This window comes from Botrytis porri (assembly GCF_014898465.1).
Source record: "Botrytis porri strain MUCL 3234 chromosome Unknown BPOR_005, whole genome shotgun sequence".
Lineage (NCBI taxonomy): Eukaryota > Fungi > Ascomycota > Leotiomycetes > Helotiales > Sclerotiniaceae > Botrytis > Botrytis porri.
Genome location: NW_024066079.1, coordinates 2,094,816 through 2,109,839, shown reverse-complemented (window position 1 = coordinate 2,109,839; position 15,024 = coordinate 2,094,816). Strand labels below are relative to the sequence as shown.

General features: G+C 38.9%; 1 protein-coding gene across 1 annotated transcript; it reads left to right on the top strand.

Moving 5' to 3' along the window:
- Nucleotides 1-12,278: 12,278 nt before the first annotated feature.
- EAF01_004309 (uncharacterized protein) lies at nucleotides 12,279-14,633 on the top strand (the record flags this gene model as incomplete). Its single annotated transcript, XM_038912563.1, has 7 exons — nucleotides 12,279-12,345; nucleotides 12,407-12,430; nucleotides 12,507-12,533; nucleotides 12,586-13,748; nucleotides 13,799-14,059; nucleotides 14,109-14,513; nucleotides 14,571-14,633. The coding sequence occupies 7 exons, from the start codon at nucleotides 12,279-12,281 to the stop codon at nucleotides 14,631-14,633; spliced, it is 2,010 nt and encodes a 669-aa protein (XP_038772247.1).
- Nucleotides 14,634-15,024: the final 391 nt, after the last annotated feature.

The following is a 15,024-nucleotide window of genomic DNA, read 5'->3' as shown; positions in this document are numbered from 1 at the left end:
AAAATTCTAAGGAATAGATTTAATCCCATTTAATTCTAAAACTATATTTTCAAAATTAGATATTTAAATTCATATATTTACCCCTTCTTTTTTTCAATTTAGATTAATAGATTTCTTAAACTATTTATAACCCAACTAAAACTCTTTCTTAATCAATATTAATTAAATCTCAAATAACTTATTATTAATTAAGCTTACCTATATCTATATTTAAGATTATATTAATTCTAATTAAAAATATAAAGTAATTAGCTTATAAAAACATACTTTTGAATATAAAGATTTGTATACTTTGAGTAGTGAATTGTTACGGGAGCTGCCTCTAGGGTCACGTGGAAGTGGCTAGAGATCTCTCGAGGTGGTTTAGACTAGACTTCAAGTAGGAATTCAATAAGGTTGTAACTGGTTGCAATTCTCGTAACTATAGTAATGAAACTAATGATTGTTCTTGAGCACGAAGCTCTACATTGTAATGAAACCCATTCCCTTATATAGACCTTCGTTCTCTGTGCTCAGTCGGATCACAAATGATCCCTCTGATCCGATCAACTGGATCACTAATGATCCCTCTGATCCGGTTACCTAAGCGTCGGGGTCACATGACGTCTATTGTGGCAGACCATCGTAACACTATCCCCTTCCTAGCTTAGCGCTTGTCCCCAAGCGTTACTTATAGTGTTTACCCCACTTCTTGTAATAATGTAATGACTGATTTCTTTCTTTCATAATGCCTGTTGTTAGGACTCCCAAATCAACTGAAAATCGTGCTTGCTTGTATACCAAATTCAAAGAAAGAGGTTTTATTATGGATGATCCTTGTGCTCGTTGTTCTTCCCGCAAACTTGAATGTCGTGTTTTGTCAGAGTCTCGTCGTTGTGGTGAGTGTGTTAAAGCTGGTCTGAAGTGTGACCTTCTTCCTCCCACTGTCTCGGATTGGGATGCTTTGGAGCGCGAGGAACAACGTCTGGAAACGGAGCGCCGTGCTACTCTTTCTAAATTGATTCGCCTCGACACTCAGCAACGATCCCTTCGTGACCGTGCTGGTGCCATGTTGCGTCGTGGTCTGAAAACCTTGGATGAGCTGGATGCAGCTGAGGAAAAGGATAGGTTGGAAAATGAACGTGTTGAAAAGGAGCGGGAACAAGCATCTGTTTCGACTGCTGATCCTAGCGACGACTCCTTTGCTTTCGATTCTTCTTCTTTGGATCCTTCGATCCTTGCCTCAATGGATTCTCCTTCTTTCTGGGCAAATCCGGGTATTGCTGGTGGAACGCCTCCAACTTCCCAGGGCAGTTGAGGTTTGTTCTTGGTTCCCATGAATTCTCGGTATGTGGATAATCTAACCATTTGATTAAATACTTGATTGTGCCTCTGACGTACTTGCAATCTAGTATTGTTTCGACATCGTATATGGCGTTCGGGTTAACTGGTTCGATTTCCGTAAATGGCGCACTTGGCGCTCCTGGTGGTGCTGGTTCGAGTAAGGATATGTGAAACACTGGGTGAATATTCATCGTGTCTGGTAGTTTCAACCGATAATTAACGGCTCCTATTACCTTATCAATCTTGAATGGTCCTAGTTTTCTGTGATCTAGTTTATTGCTTGGTCTTTTGGTTTCGATGTTTCGTCGTAGCAGATAAACTTTATCCCCCTCTTTAAGCGTAGGTTCCATACTACGTTTCGTATTGTAGTAGGCTGCTGTTATGGATGATATAAATCTTAGATCAAGAGCAAGCTGCTCTTGTAAATCCTTTAATTGTTCGACTTGTATTATTGCTGATTCGGCATTAACCTCCTGTGGTATCGGTGTTTGGTATGCTTTAGGATTGAACCCAAAGTTAGCGCGTGCTGGTGTAATCTTTGTGGTTTCCGTTTCCGATGTGTTATATGCGAATTGTGCCATAGGTAATAGTTCTACCCAATTGTCCTGTCGGTAATTTACGTAGCATCTAAGATATGCTTCCATTGTCTGATTGGTCCTCTCTGTTTGACCATCTGTTTGTGGGTGGAAAGATGTCGATAGCTTTCTCTTGATACCCATAAGTGCTAGCAAGGTAGTCCAGAATTTCGAGGTAAAGAGCTTGTCTCGATCCGAGATTATCTCATCTGGTACTCCGTGTATGCTTACTATGCCCCTTAGGAACACATATGCTAGTTGCTCAGCATCCCATGTTTCCTTGAATGGTATCATGTATGCAAATTTTGTCAATCTGTCTACTACATTGAGTATTGCGTCGTACTCAATTCCTGTAGTAGGGTCTTTCGAGAGTGGTAGTTTAACCACAAAGTCCCATGTAATGGACTTCCATGGCTGAGAAGGCATGTCTGGGGTCTGGAGCTGACCATACGGAGCATGTCGTGATGACTTGTTTCGTATGCAGGTGTCGCAACTTCCAACAACTTCTTCAACTATCGTTCTCATTCGTGGGAAGTAACTGATTTCCCGGATTCTTGCAAATGTCCTTGCAATTCCTTGATGTCCGTGTGCCGGCAACCCATGTTGTTCCGTCACAAATTCCTTAGTCATTTGACTCGGAATGTATACTTTCCCATGAAAGTATATGGTTTCGTTTTCTATTGTGAATCCTGGTTCTATTGCTTTGCGTATGCGTGTAGCTGTAGCATCCTTGTCGTAATGTGATTGGATTTGGTTTCTGAGATGGTTGTCTTCCAATATATGAGTAGCTGCAAGCTGTGGTGCATTGTAAACCAGTGATTCGCCTTCTTTCTTGAATATTGCGTATGATTCGTACGACTTATTCTCTTGGTATTCTGGTTTTCGGCTGAGAGCGTCGGCTCTAGCGTTTTCTGATCCTTTAACATATGAAATCTTGAAATTGTAATTGGCCATGGTCTCCGACCATCTGACCTGTCGTCTGTTTAACTGCTTCGTTGTGGTGAAGTAAACCAAGTTCTTATGATCCGTATACACCTGTACTGTGTATTTTGATCCTTCCAAATATACTCGCCATTCTCTAAATGCGTCGACTATCGCCAGTAATTCTTTGTCATATATTTCGTAGTTCAATTCGGCTGGTGATAGTTTTCGAGAGTAGAATGCGATTGGTTGCTATTTCTCATTTTGACCTGGTTGGCTCAGAACTGCCCCTATAGCGAAATCTGAGGAGTCCGTCTCCACTATGATTTGCTTATCAGGGTCGAATGTCAACAGTATTGGCTCCTCGGCCACTGCCTGTTTGAGCGTTTCGAAGGACTCCTGCGCCTTGGCGGTCCATTCAAAGCTTCCTTGATCTTTTATGGTTAACGTGGTCAAGGGTGTAGTAATCCCTGAATAACCCTTGATGAATCTTCTATAGAAGTTGACGAATCCTAGAAAGGATTGTACTTCCTTGATTGTGGTCGGCTGCTTCCATTCGAGCACTGCCTTAACCTTGTCTTTGCTCATCTTGAGCCCTTGGCTTGACACGGTGAATCCTAGGAACTCTGTTTCCGTAACATGGAATTCACATTTGCTTGGTTTACATAGCAAATCGGCTTTGGTTAAACTTTCAAGAATGTTGCTGACATCTTTGATGTGTTGGACCTCGTTGTTTGAATATACTAGGATATCGTCCAAGTAGCATATACAACAAGTGTCCAAGTACTGTAACAACACATTGTTCATAAGTCTCATGAAAGTAGCTGGTGCATTAGTTAGCCCGAAGGGCATAACTTGATATTCGTATAGCCCGTATCTTGTCTTAAAAGCGGTTTTCCATTCCTCGCCTTTCTTCATTCTAATCAAGTGGTACCCGTTTCGTAGGTCCATCTTGGTAAATATTGTAGCTCCGCCTAATCGATCTCTTAATTCCGTAGCTAATGGAAGTGGATATCGATCCTTCTTGGTAAGCGTGTTGAGCTTTCTGTAGTCCACAACTAGTCTCTTAGTACCATCCTTCTTGGGTACCCACATAGTTGGACTTGCCACTTGGGACGTGGATTCCCTGATCCATCCCTTGGCCAAATTGTCATCGATATATTCCCTGAGCGTCTTCAGCTCATCGGCTGACATTGAATAAATTGGGGTGTGCACAGGCATCTTGCCTTCCTCCAATATTATCTCATGATCCCATGGCTTGTGTTCTGGCAAAGCCTCATGGATCCCTGGTTCCTTGAACACATGTTCGTATTTCTTGTACTGTTCTGGTATCATAGGCTCTTCTGCCTTGATTGCGATTTCCTGCCGTGTCGTTGGCTTCTGCATTTGTAGAGGAGGTGTACTGGCCTTCGCTCTTAATGGAGGACCCTGGACTGGGTGTCCTACGTCGCCGGTGTTGTTCGCGTTCAACTCTCCTTGGCGCGTGTTACGTCTCGCGGACGCCTTGAACGTGTCGTCGTGACCGTTCTTGCACTGATCAAATGTCACTGTCTCTTGTGACCAATCTATCTTAGGATTGTGTGCCTTCAACCATGGCATCCCTAAGATGATCTGTTGTTGGCCCAATGGCACAACGTCAAGCTGTATAACCTCTGAATGTTGGGTTATGTTCATTTGTACTGGTCGTGTCTCCTGTGAAACATTCCCGTCAGATCCTGCTAGTTGTCCGTCAACTAACTGCAATTGGTAGGGTTTTTGTTTCTTCTGGAGTGGAACTCCCAAGTACTTTGCAGCTTCTGGTGCAATAAAATTTCCTGTAGCCCCTGAATCTATCATGGCTTGCTGTATTTGTCCGTTTATTTTGACCTTGCAGTATATCTGTCCTGCTTGTCCTGTAGCATTCAATTGCTGGGTAACTTGTTTTTTGTCTGTTTCATTGGATTGTTGGTTCCTTGTCTTTCTTTTCTTGGGGAACCATCCGGTTGCTTCTTTATCTGATCGATGGATTCCGCAGAATTCATCATAGCAAGCAGTCCAGCTCATCATCGCGTGATCTGCTGGTATCTCTTCCTTAATACATTCTTCCGTTACCGACGGTGATGGGGTTCGGTAATACTCCTGTTCCCACAAATCTACTGCATTCATACCCTCTTGGTTTCGTGGTAACTCATCCAATAATTTCCGGAATTCTTCACTGGTGAAGGTCTCAGTTTCTTCGGTCTTAGCTGGATGTTCCTGGGATACAAAGGTAGCGTTAAGTTGGCCTTTGCCGAACTTGGGTTTGAAGTTGCCTTTCTTTCCTCCTGTCTTCTTACTTCGGCAATCCGCTGCCCGGTGCCCTGTTTTTCCACATTCAAAGCATAAGTTGTTTTCTCGTCTACGTTTCTTTTCCTGATCATCATTCCTGTTTGCGTGGTGCGTGGCGTCTAACTCCATAGGGTCTCCGTATCTCTGTGGATTGTATCGTGGTCTACCCTCGTTCTTGCGGTAACGCCCTTGGTTTTGATTTTCTTGAGGTTTGTATGATCTTTGGCTTTGCTTAAATCTGTAGAGACGATCGTCGGCTTCAATAGAGTCCTTGATTAAGTCGTTCAAATCATTACTCTCGCCGTCTCGGTCTAGTTCCAATCGTACTTCTGGTTTGAGCCCTTTTCGGTAATGGCTCATGATGGCGGTCTTATCCCATTTGGTCATTCCTGCATATCTTCGGAACTCCGTAGCGTACTTGAGGGCTGATCCTGTTTGCTTGATGTTAAAGATCTTTTCCTCGGCTATCTCTAACTCGTTGGCGTTTCCGAAAATCCTACGGATTTCTGTTTTGAACCCTTCGAAGCTCTCGAAGATTACTCTGGTAGGTTTCATGCGGTATCGCTCGCTGTTCTCGAAGTAGTCCCGCAAGTATGGCTGAATCCATTTGCCTGCTTCTCCTCTGAGGTATGATACGGCCCATACACTCTTGGATTCCTTTTCGGTAAACTTGTCTTCGTTGAATCTGAAGTAGATTTCAAGTTGCAAGAGGAAGGTGTCGAGTTCCTGTCGACTTCCTTGGTATTTGTCTGGTAAGGCAATCTTGAGTGTTTCGTTGATGGTAATTTCCTTGGGAGCATCGGTCATCTCGACATCGTCGGTGTCGGGTGCTTGTGCCTGACTGCTCGCGGATGCACTGGTGGGTGCCATATCGTCGGTTGGTATTGAATCGGTACTTGAAGCAGAAATGGTGCTCAAAGTGTTACGGGAGCTGCCTCTAGGGTCACGTGGAAGTGGCTAGAGATCTCTCGAGGTGGTTTAGACTAGACTTCAAGTAGGAATTCAATAAGGTTGTAACTGGTTGCAATTCTCGTAACTATAGTAATGAAACTAATGATTGTTCTTGAGCACGAAGCTCTACATTGTAATGAAACCCATTCCCTTATATAGACCTTCGTTCTCTGTGCTCAGTCGGATCACAAATGATCCCTCTGATCCGATCAACTGGATCACTAATGATCCCTCTGATCCGGTTACCTAAGCGTCGGGGTCACATGACGTCTATTGTGGCAGACCATCGTAACATGAATAAGGTATTAAGTAAATATCAATATATAAAAAAACTCAATTATATTAAAGAGGAATATTTATTGAATAAGAAGCTTTTAATATATTATTTTAAAAAAAGATTGATATTCAGATTTAATACAATAAACATTAAAAAGAAAGTAAATTTAATAAAAAAGCATCTTTTATTTAATATTATAATAAATACAAAAAGATAGGTTATAATATAAGAACCTATCAAAATAATATAATAGATCTTAGATTATTAGATTCTGAATAGTTTTAATCAATTGATTCAATTGTTGTTGAATAATATGGGTTTGAAAATGTAAATTAAGATAAAAGTAGTGTATATACTAATATAGTGTACGCATTGATAAACTATGTTATACTAAATCTAAATAAACATATCTAGTTAAAGTTATTAATTTTATATATAATAAAAGTATCACGGAGATAATAGCTAGGTCTAATAATCACTTTGATTAGGAGATAGGTATATAGAATAGTAATAAACTAAATTAATTTGAGGTATAATTATAAAAATTATATCTACTTTATATACTTTGATTAAATAATGAAGTTGTTTAATTAGATATATAGAGCACACAAATAATTAAGTAATTCAAAGAAATACTAGGATTAATCCTATAGAATTATATTATATAATGAATTCTATAATATATTTCCCAAATTGCTTAATACTTTAATAATTATATTAAAGAATCTATATAATGAACAAAATGTTACGGGAGCTGCCTCTAGGGTCACGTGGAAGTGTCTAGAGATCTCTCGAGGTGGTTTAGACTAAACTTCAAGTAGGAATTCAATAAGGTTGTAACTGGTTGCAATTCTCGTAACTATAGTAATGAAACTAATGATTGTTCTTGAGCACGAAGCTCTACATTGTAATGAACTCTGTTCTCTTATATAGACCTTCCTGCTCTGCAGAACCTACAGTTCTGTCTTGTCTGGATCCTCTGGATCCTATGGATCTAGATGTTTATTCTTCGATCCCCTAGATCCTCTAGGTCCATCACGTGACTTCCTGACCATGTGACGCGGTATATTGGATGCCGTCGTAACATAAATATAATACTTATTTAAATAAGAAGTATACATATCTCCATAATTTATAGAAAGTTGATAATTATTAAGTTATCCTCTACTTCAATATAATATGATTTTGTATTCATATAAACTTTAGTTTATTTATTATATTATTTAATTGAATTAATTCGACTTATAATTGCTTATTAAAGAACATTTTAATATTCTTAAGTAATAGTAGATTTTGTAATTATAATAATAGGTATGAGCTTATCCTGTAGCTTCTAAATAATTGTTTTGAATAATAAAGCTTTTATATCATTATTTTCGAAAATGAGTTCCATATGTTACAACGGATAGTAACAGGCTGTAGAATCACTGACTTATAGGCTATAATGATATTATAGGCCTCAGTGATTCAGCTGCAGTATACCGGGGGACACTAGGCACCCAAGGAAAGCCTCAGGCATGTATATAGTATTAGTTATAGAATACACTGAATCATAGGACATGGTTCCTAGGACAGTAGGGTCCTAAGAAGAATAAGCAATACAGGACACAGTAAGCAAGAGAGGTCTTGCTAGGATTAGTAAGCTCCCAAGGGATTAGCCCTAGGACAGGAAATAAGACAGGACGACAAGACTCACGGGACTAGTATCACGTGATGGACCATCCCATCAGTCCCACCGATTATTATCAATAGGATCAGTGGGATCCCACTACGCCCACTACTCTCAGTGAGTGGGATCGATGGGATCGCAGAGTGCAAAGGTCTATATAAGGGAAAGGGTTTCTTTACATGTAGAGCTTCGTGCTCAAGAACAATCATTAGTTTCATTACTATAGTTACGAGAATTGCAACCAGTTACAACCTTATTGAATTCCTACTTGAAGTCTAGTCTAAACCACCTCGAGAGATCTCTAGACACTTCCACGTGACCCTAGAGGCAGCTCCCGTAACACCATAATGTGGAATAATTCTACTATTTCAGTAATCTATTTGTAAACATTCTGATACAATTTATATATAATATTATACTTGTCTCTCTAATAGTAATACTCTTCTTGAAATATAGAATATTCTACTAAAATATTTTAAAAAGTACTTGCTTTAGACCTTATAGATTTAAATATTAACTCTTTAAAGAATAATAATGGAGTTATTTTAATGTTTTTTTCTAAATCCTTCTATTGAGATTATTTATAAGTATCGAAATCAACAAGATACTTTATATTATTATTCAAATCATATTTTCTTATAAAATCGATAATCGTAATAAGCTCAAATAAATCCTTAATAAGCTAATTTTCTTCATCAATAAGGATCAATTAATGAAAAGTTTTTTTATTTTCCAAAAATTCTCCAAAGATATTTAAAATAATCGAAATAATCTTAAAATTTATTAATTTAACATTCTTCCAAATATCCTTCAATATATAGAAATATTATAAACTTAAAAATCATTTTCATTAATATCCATAAATAACAAATCGAATAACTTCTAAAAAATTGAATTTAAACATAATAAATTTTATAAAAATAAATAAAAAAGAATATATATAAATCAAAATAATCAAAAAACATATATAAATAATAAAAACATAATATAAATACCAACCAGGCTTATAACTATTACAAAAATAATAACTAAATCTAATAATCACTTTAATTAAAAGATAAATATATAGAGTAATAATAAACTAAATTGACTTAAAATATAATCATAAAGATTATACCTGTTTTATATACCCTGATTAAACAATGGAGTTGCTTAATTAGGTATATAGGGCATACAAATAATTAAGTAATCCGGAGGAGTACTAAGATTAGTCCTATAGGGTTACACTATATGGTGAATTCCGTGACAAAAAGTAATAAAATGACTTTTTTAGATGTGATTTTAATAAGTGACTAGTAGTTGTACGTTAGTAATATATGTTCGACGATAAGAGGCTCTTTTAATTATTATCTCTTCTTTATAATAAAAATTAAGAAGTCATTTTATTCATGTTTATTTTCTTATTAAAGATCGTAATTCTTTAACTCTTGTCTTTCTACTCTGTACTATAGAGTATATGATTTCTAATTCATATCGATTCTAATAATCAAAATAGTATAATAGTATATTTTAATATACTAATTATAGATCTTATTAATCCTTTTTAGATTCTCTAAAAATAATATCTATTTTAGATTTTCTGAAAATAATTATTTCTAGAGAATCTTAAAAAACACAAATAATGATTTTCTTCTTATAATAGTAAAGCATTCTATAAATTAATATTTTTCTAAGCTTTTCTATAAATCATCTTTTCTAGATTTTCTTTATGAATTCAAAAGTTCATAGTATTTATAAAGTAATAGATATCTTTTAATATAAATGAAACCTTTAGATTACTTAATAAAAATTCCGTTAATTATTTTAATTATAAATTCTCTAATAATTATTCTTTATTAGCCTAGGCCCCCCCGGCTTAGTTACTGTGTCCTCGTAATATTAAAGCTAATTTCTATAACTAAACTAATTAGAATACTATTAAATAGAATAGAAATTTTGATTTTTGAGATAGTTTAAGAGTAATTACATTAATCGATTTCTTGAATTCTACCTCAATAGTAATGTATATTTTCTTTTCATTTTATTATTTTCTTTAAGGTTGTATACTGAATTGAATGTTTCTCTAATACTATAAATACATTACTAAATTCTTAATACGTTTTTAGCTCAGGCAAAAATCTATTTTTAAGGTTTTGTTTAAATGAATGTTATCGGCCTCGGTACTCGAGCTGGTGTAGGAGGTATACGGTCGGAGGGGTGCTAACCCGCCCAATGTAAGAAAAGTGACTGAAATCGATTCAATATCCAGAAAGTCTTTGATGTGTGATGGAAACTCTTGGGTTTCTTGGGGTAACGTAAGATTGTCTTAGCAAAATGGATTTTAGGTTCCGTGGAACTAGTCGATCCGACGATCACGGCGTAGTTGCCGTCGTGATTGCGGCATTGGTGAAGTAGCCTCGTAGCATGCAAGCTATTCCATGTATACGGTACTATATTTATAACCTTAATAAACTGTAAGATAGTAGAGTAGTGTTAGAAAAGACCATATTTGATAAAACAAGTTGATTCTGAATAGAAAAGCTGTCGTGTATCACAGCAAGGGATCATATATCGAGGTTCCTAATGGGATACTCGAGCCGTTGGTTCTGAAACAGGCTTCTTGGTAAGATTGGTTAAATTGGGTACCAAGAGTTTGGTAATTCGTGATGCAGAATATGTTCAAATGCGACAGTAGACGGTACAATGCAGAGAGCGTACAATAGTACAGTAAGCGCATGTAGGTCGGTGATGTGGTATCCTTGGATTCGAATCAGAATGCTGACTTTCTAAACCTCCCCTGTCGGAACTCATGTCTTGGCGCTGTGTGCTTGAAGTCGATAGAGAGGGTCCGTTTGTATATGATATATGATTTCTATTGTAGGAGAAGTTGCCAGTCATTTTAAAGAGCAGACTTCAGTTGGTCCGAAGTGACTATTTTTTACTACCTTGGTAATAGACTGGGTAAACTCGGTTGTGAGAACTCATAGAAGATACTGTACTAATTGTGCTACTCAACCGAAGCCGACGCCGGCATCGCAACTCAGCGAGTTTAGACCACCCCTTGAGATTTGGAGGGACCGGTCACCGAGGGGAATGTCTTTCTCAATATTGTTCCACTTTTCAACCCCACTGCAAAGCTTGAGAGCTTCCAGTTGGAGACCGCTGAGGTTCTCTCCTTTACTAAGCTGGTGATAAGTGGAAATTCCTTTCCGTTGGGAATTGCGGCAACACGGATATCGTTTTCAATTCAATCTAATTGGATACTTGAGATATAAGACCGATATAATAGACCTGAGTAAGAAGGATTATGTGGGGATTGATGTTCGATGTTCGATGGCACCAGGAACAATGAAGGATATCTTACATACTAGAATGAAGATGAGTCCCCTCGAGATTGAGATAGCAGAAGATTTCAAACAAGAGGAACTATTGTATTAGAAGCACTCTAGATGCATCAATCCTTCTCGTCTACAACCCCGAGCGATGGGAATAGACCTTGAGAGCCATGACTGTCACAAGATCTGCAATTGTTTGAATTCTTTCCCTCCAACAAATGCAGAGCCTATGCACTTAACCCCACACACATCCCTAGCAAACCATGCCTTGCAAAGAGGAGGGAATCCCGAAAGATGAGATTTGAATTAGTTCGAAATTGGTATTTGGAGCCGCCGGAGTGTCTTCGCTTCGCACATAGTAGGCTAGCGACTCGGTGGAAAGGAGTTGTAACTTGTTAAGAAACAATGAGGATCAAGTATATCGTAATAAGCAGTAATAAAGCGTTTGAAGAAACCAATCAAACGGGAGGGAAAAGGAAAAGGATACTTACTAGGACACAGATTCATTAACCGGGGTAAATCAACACAAACTACCTTGGGTGTTGCATGTTGTAGCGACACAAAGTCCATTGCCCCGAATTCTACAATAGCTAAAGACCCAGCTGATTCCTTTCCCATTATCTTACATTCTTCATTTGCATTCTCTTCTTCATACTTCTTCTTCTTCTTCTTCTTCATGATTGTGATCTCACTCGATTGAAACTTCTTCTTATTCACTCTCCTCAAACCTTAATCAATACGCATTCCGACTGATCATATATTTGAATTTCGTCACTGATTTTGGCGCACAAAGAAAGGAGAGACGCTATACTTCCACGACCCCGCATTGCGGCGACACTAAGTAAATACCAAGCTCGTAAATACCAAGCTCGCGGCGTAGACGTTCACTCCATCTTTCACATCTCAATCAATTCACAATACCACAATTCAGAAATATAGCAATGTCTGAAGGAAAGGTAAAGCCATCTACTCCGGTAGTAGCAGAAGCTCATGATGTCGACACTTTCCGTGAGTCCAGAATCCAAGCTATCCGTGCCGAATATGCACTTACTGACCCATCATTCTACAGATCCCCCACAAAAGATGTTTGACAGTAAGCTCTCAATTCTCAGACCCACGAGAGGTCGCATGTCGGGGAATCATTGCGAAATACTAACAATTTCATGTAGAACATCCAAGCAAACCTCATTTGAGCGGTAAGATTCCCAATTTTCTCTGGGCAGAAATCATGGAAACTGATAGCAACAGGACTCGACGAATACAAGAAACTCTACGATGAATCGATTAAAGAGCCCAATAAGTTCTGGGGCAGAATGGCCCGTGAACTTCTTACCTGGCAAAAGGATTTCGAGACTGTACACAGCGGATCGTTCGTTGGCGGTGATAATGCTTGGTTCTTGGAGGGTCAACTAAATGCTTCATACAATTGCGTTGATCGTCATGCGATCAAGAATCCAGACAAGCCAGCGATCATCTACGAAGCCGATGAGGCTAGCGATGGTCGCACCCTTACATATGCTGAACTTCTGCGAGAAGTTTGCAAAACCGCATATGTTCTCAAACAAATGGGTGTCAAGAAGGGAGATACCGTTGCGATTTATTTGCCTATGATTCCAGAAGCTGTTATTGCGTTCTTGGCTTGTTCGCGTATTGGTGCAGTTCACTCTGTAGTCTTTGCTGGTTTCTCATCCGATTCTCTCCGGGATAGAGTTATTGATGCTCAATCGAAAGTTGTTATTACTTCGGATGAAGGCAAGCGTGGTGGAAAACTCATTGGCACAAAGAAGATTGTGGATGATGCACTGAAACAATGTCCTGATGTTACACATTGCTTGGTTTACAGACGTACCGGTGCGGATGTTCCAATGACCAAAGGACGTGATTGGTGGTGGCATGAGGAGGTCGAGAAATGGCCATCTTACATTGCTCCAGAGCCAATGAACTCCGAAGATCCATTGTTCTTACTTTACACTTCTGGATCAACTGGAAAACCAAAGGGTGTTATGCACTCAACCGCTGGGTATCTTTTAGGTGCGGCAGCTACTGGAAAGTATGTATTCGATATTCACGACTCAGATAAATTCTTCTGTGGTGGTGATGTCGGATGGATTACTGGTCATACATATGTAGTATACGCCCCTCTTCTACTTGGTGTTGCAACTGTCGTGTTTGAAGGAACTCCAGCATATCCAAATTTTTCCAGATATTGGGATGTCATTGAAAAGCACGAGGTCACACAATTCTATGTTGCGCCTACAGCACTCAGATTATTGAAGCGTGCCGGTGATCAACATGTCAAGGCACAAATGAAGCACTTGAGAGTATTGGGATCAGTTGGTGAACCAATTGCTGCCGAGGTCTGGAAATGGTATTTCGAGATTGTTGGAAAGGAGGAAGCTCACGTTGTTGACGTAAGACAATTCTGATCTGGTCGTTGAAATCAATACTGACATAAGTGTAGACCTACTGGCAAACCGAGACCGGTTCCCATGTTATTACTCCTCTCGCAGGTGTCACTCCTACCAAGCCTGGTAGTGCATCACTTCCATTTTTTGGTATTGAGCCTGCGATTATCGACCCTGTCTCCGGAGAAGAAATTCACGGAAATGATGTCGAGGGTGTATTGGCTTTCAAGCAACCATGGCCAAGTATGGCTCGTACCGTTTGGGGTGCACACAAGAGATATATGGACACCTATTTGAACGTCTACAAGGGATACTACGTAGGTCTCACTCTCCAATTTCTCTTTGCAACTTACTGACATGATATAGTTCACCGGTGATGGAGCAGGACGGGATCACGAAGGCTACTACTGGATTCGAGGCCGTGTTGACGATGTTGTCAATGTCAGCGGTCATCGTCTCTCTACGGCCGAAATCGAAGCGGCTTTGATTGAACATCATGCCGTTGCTGAAGCTGCAGTCGTTGGTATCAATGATGAGCTTACCGGACAAGCAGTCAACGCTTTCGTCGCCATCAAAGATGGTCATGAGGTCAACGATCAATTGAAGAAGGATCTCATCTTACAAGTCCGAAAGAGTATCGGTCCATTCGCAGCTCCAAAGGCAGTATTTGTTGTTCCAGATTTACCAAAGACTAGAAGTGGTAAGATTATGCGTAGAATTTTGAGAAAGATTCTAGCAGGTGAAGAAGATCAATTGGGTGATATTTCTACGGTATGTTTGATACTTTCTCCTTTGATAAATGGTATCAGTGCTAACATTGATATGTAGCTCTCCGATTCAAGTGTAGTTGAGAAAATCATCGATACAGTTCACAGCGCAAGAAAGAAGTAGAGTAATGAAAAGAAATACATTGGATATTTTAATGATGGGAGAGAGGAGTTCTATATTGTTTATTGCTTTTAATGCATGCAGATCATGCCATGCTAGTTTATCTTTCCTTGCAGTCATTGGACTTGACTCGAAGAAGTCTCTTAGCAATATTGGAGGACTGGTGATGAACTTCGGTTTCGGTTGGTCTCTAGGGAACATCAGGGGTTTAGGTTGCTTTTATTTGATTGGTATTTAGCTGAGTATGATGAATCAAGAATTTTTTATGTGATAATTCCGTTGATACTCTTCTGTGCTTTGCTTACTCGGAGTGCTTATATCTTTATCTATATAATCTGTAACATGTATGACATGAAACCCGAATCGGCTTTTGAGATTCGACATTGGTTGGAGA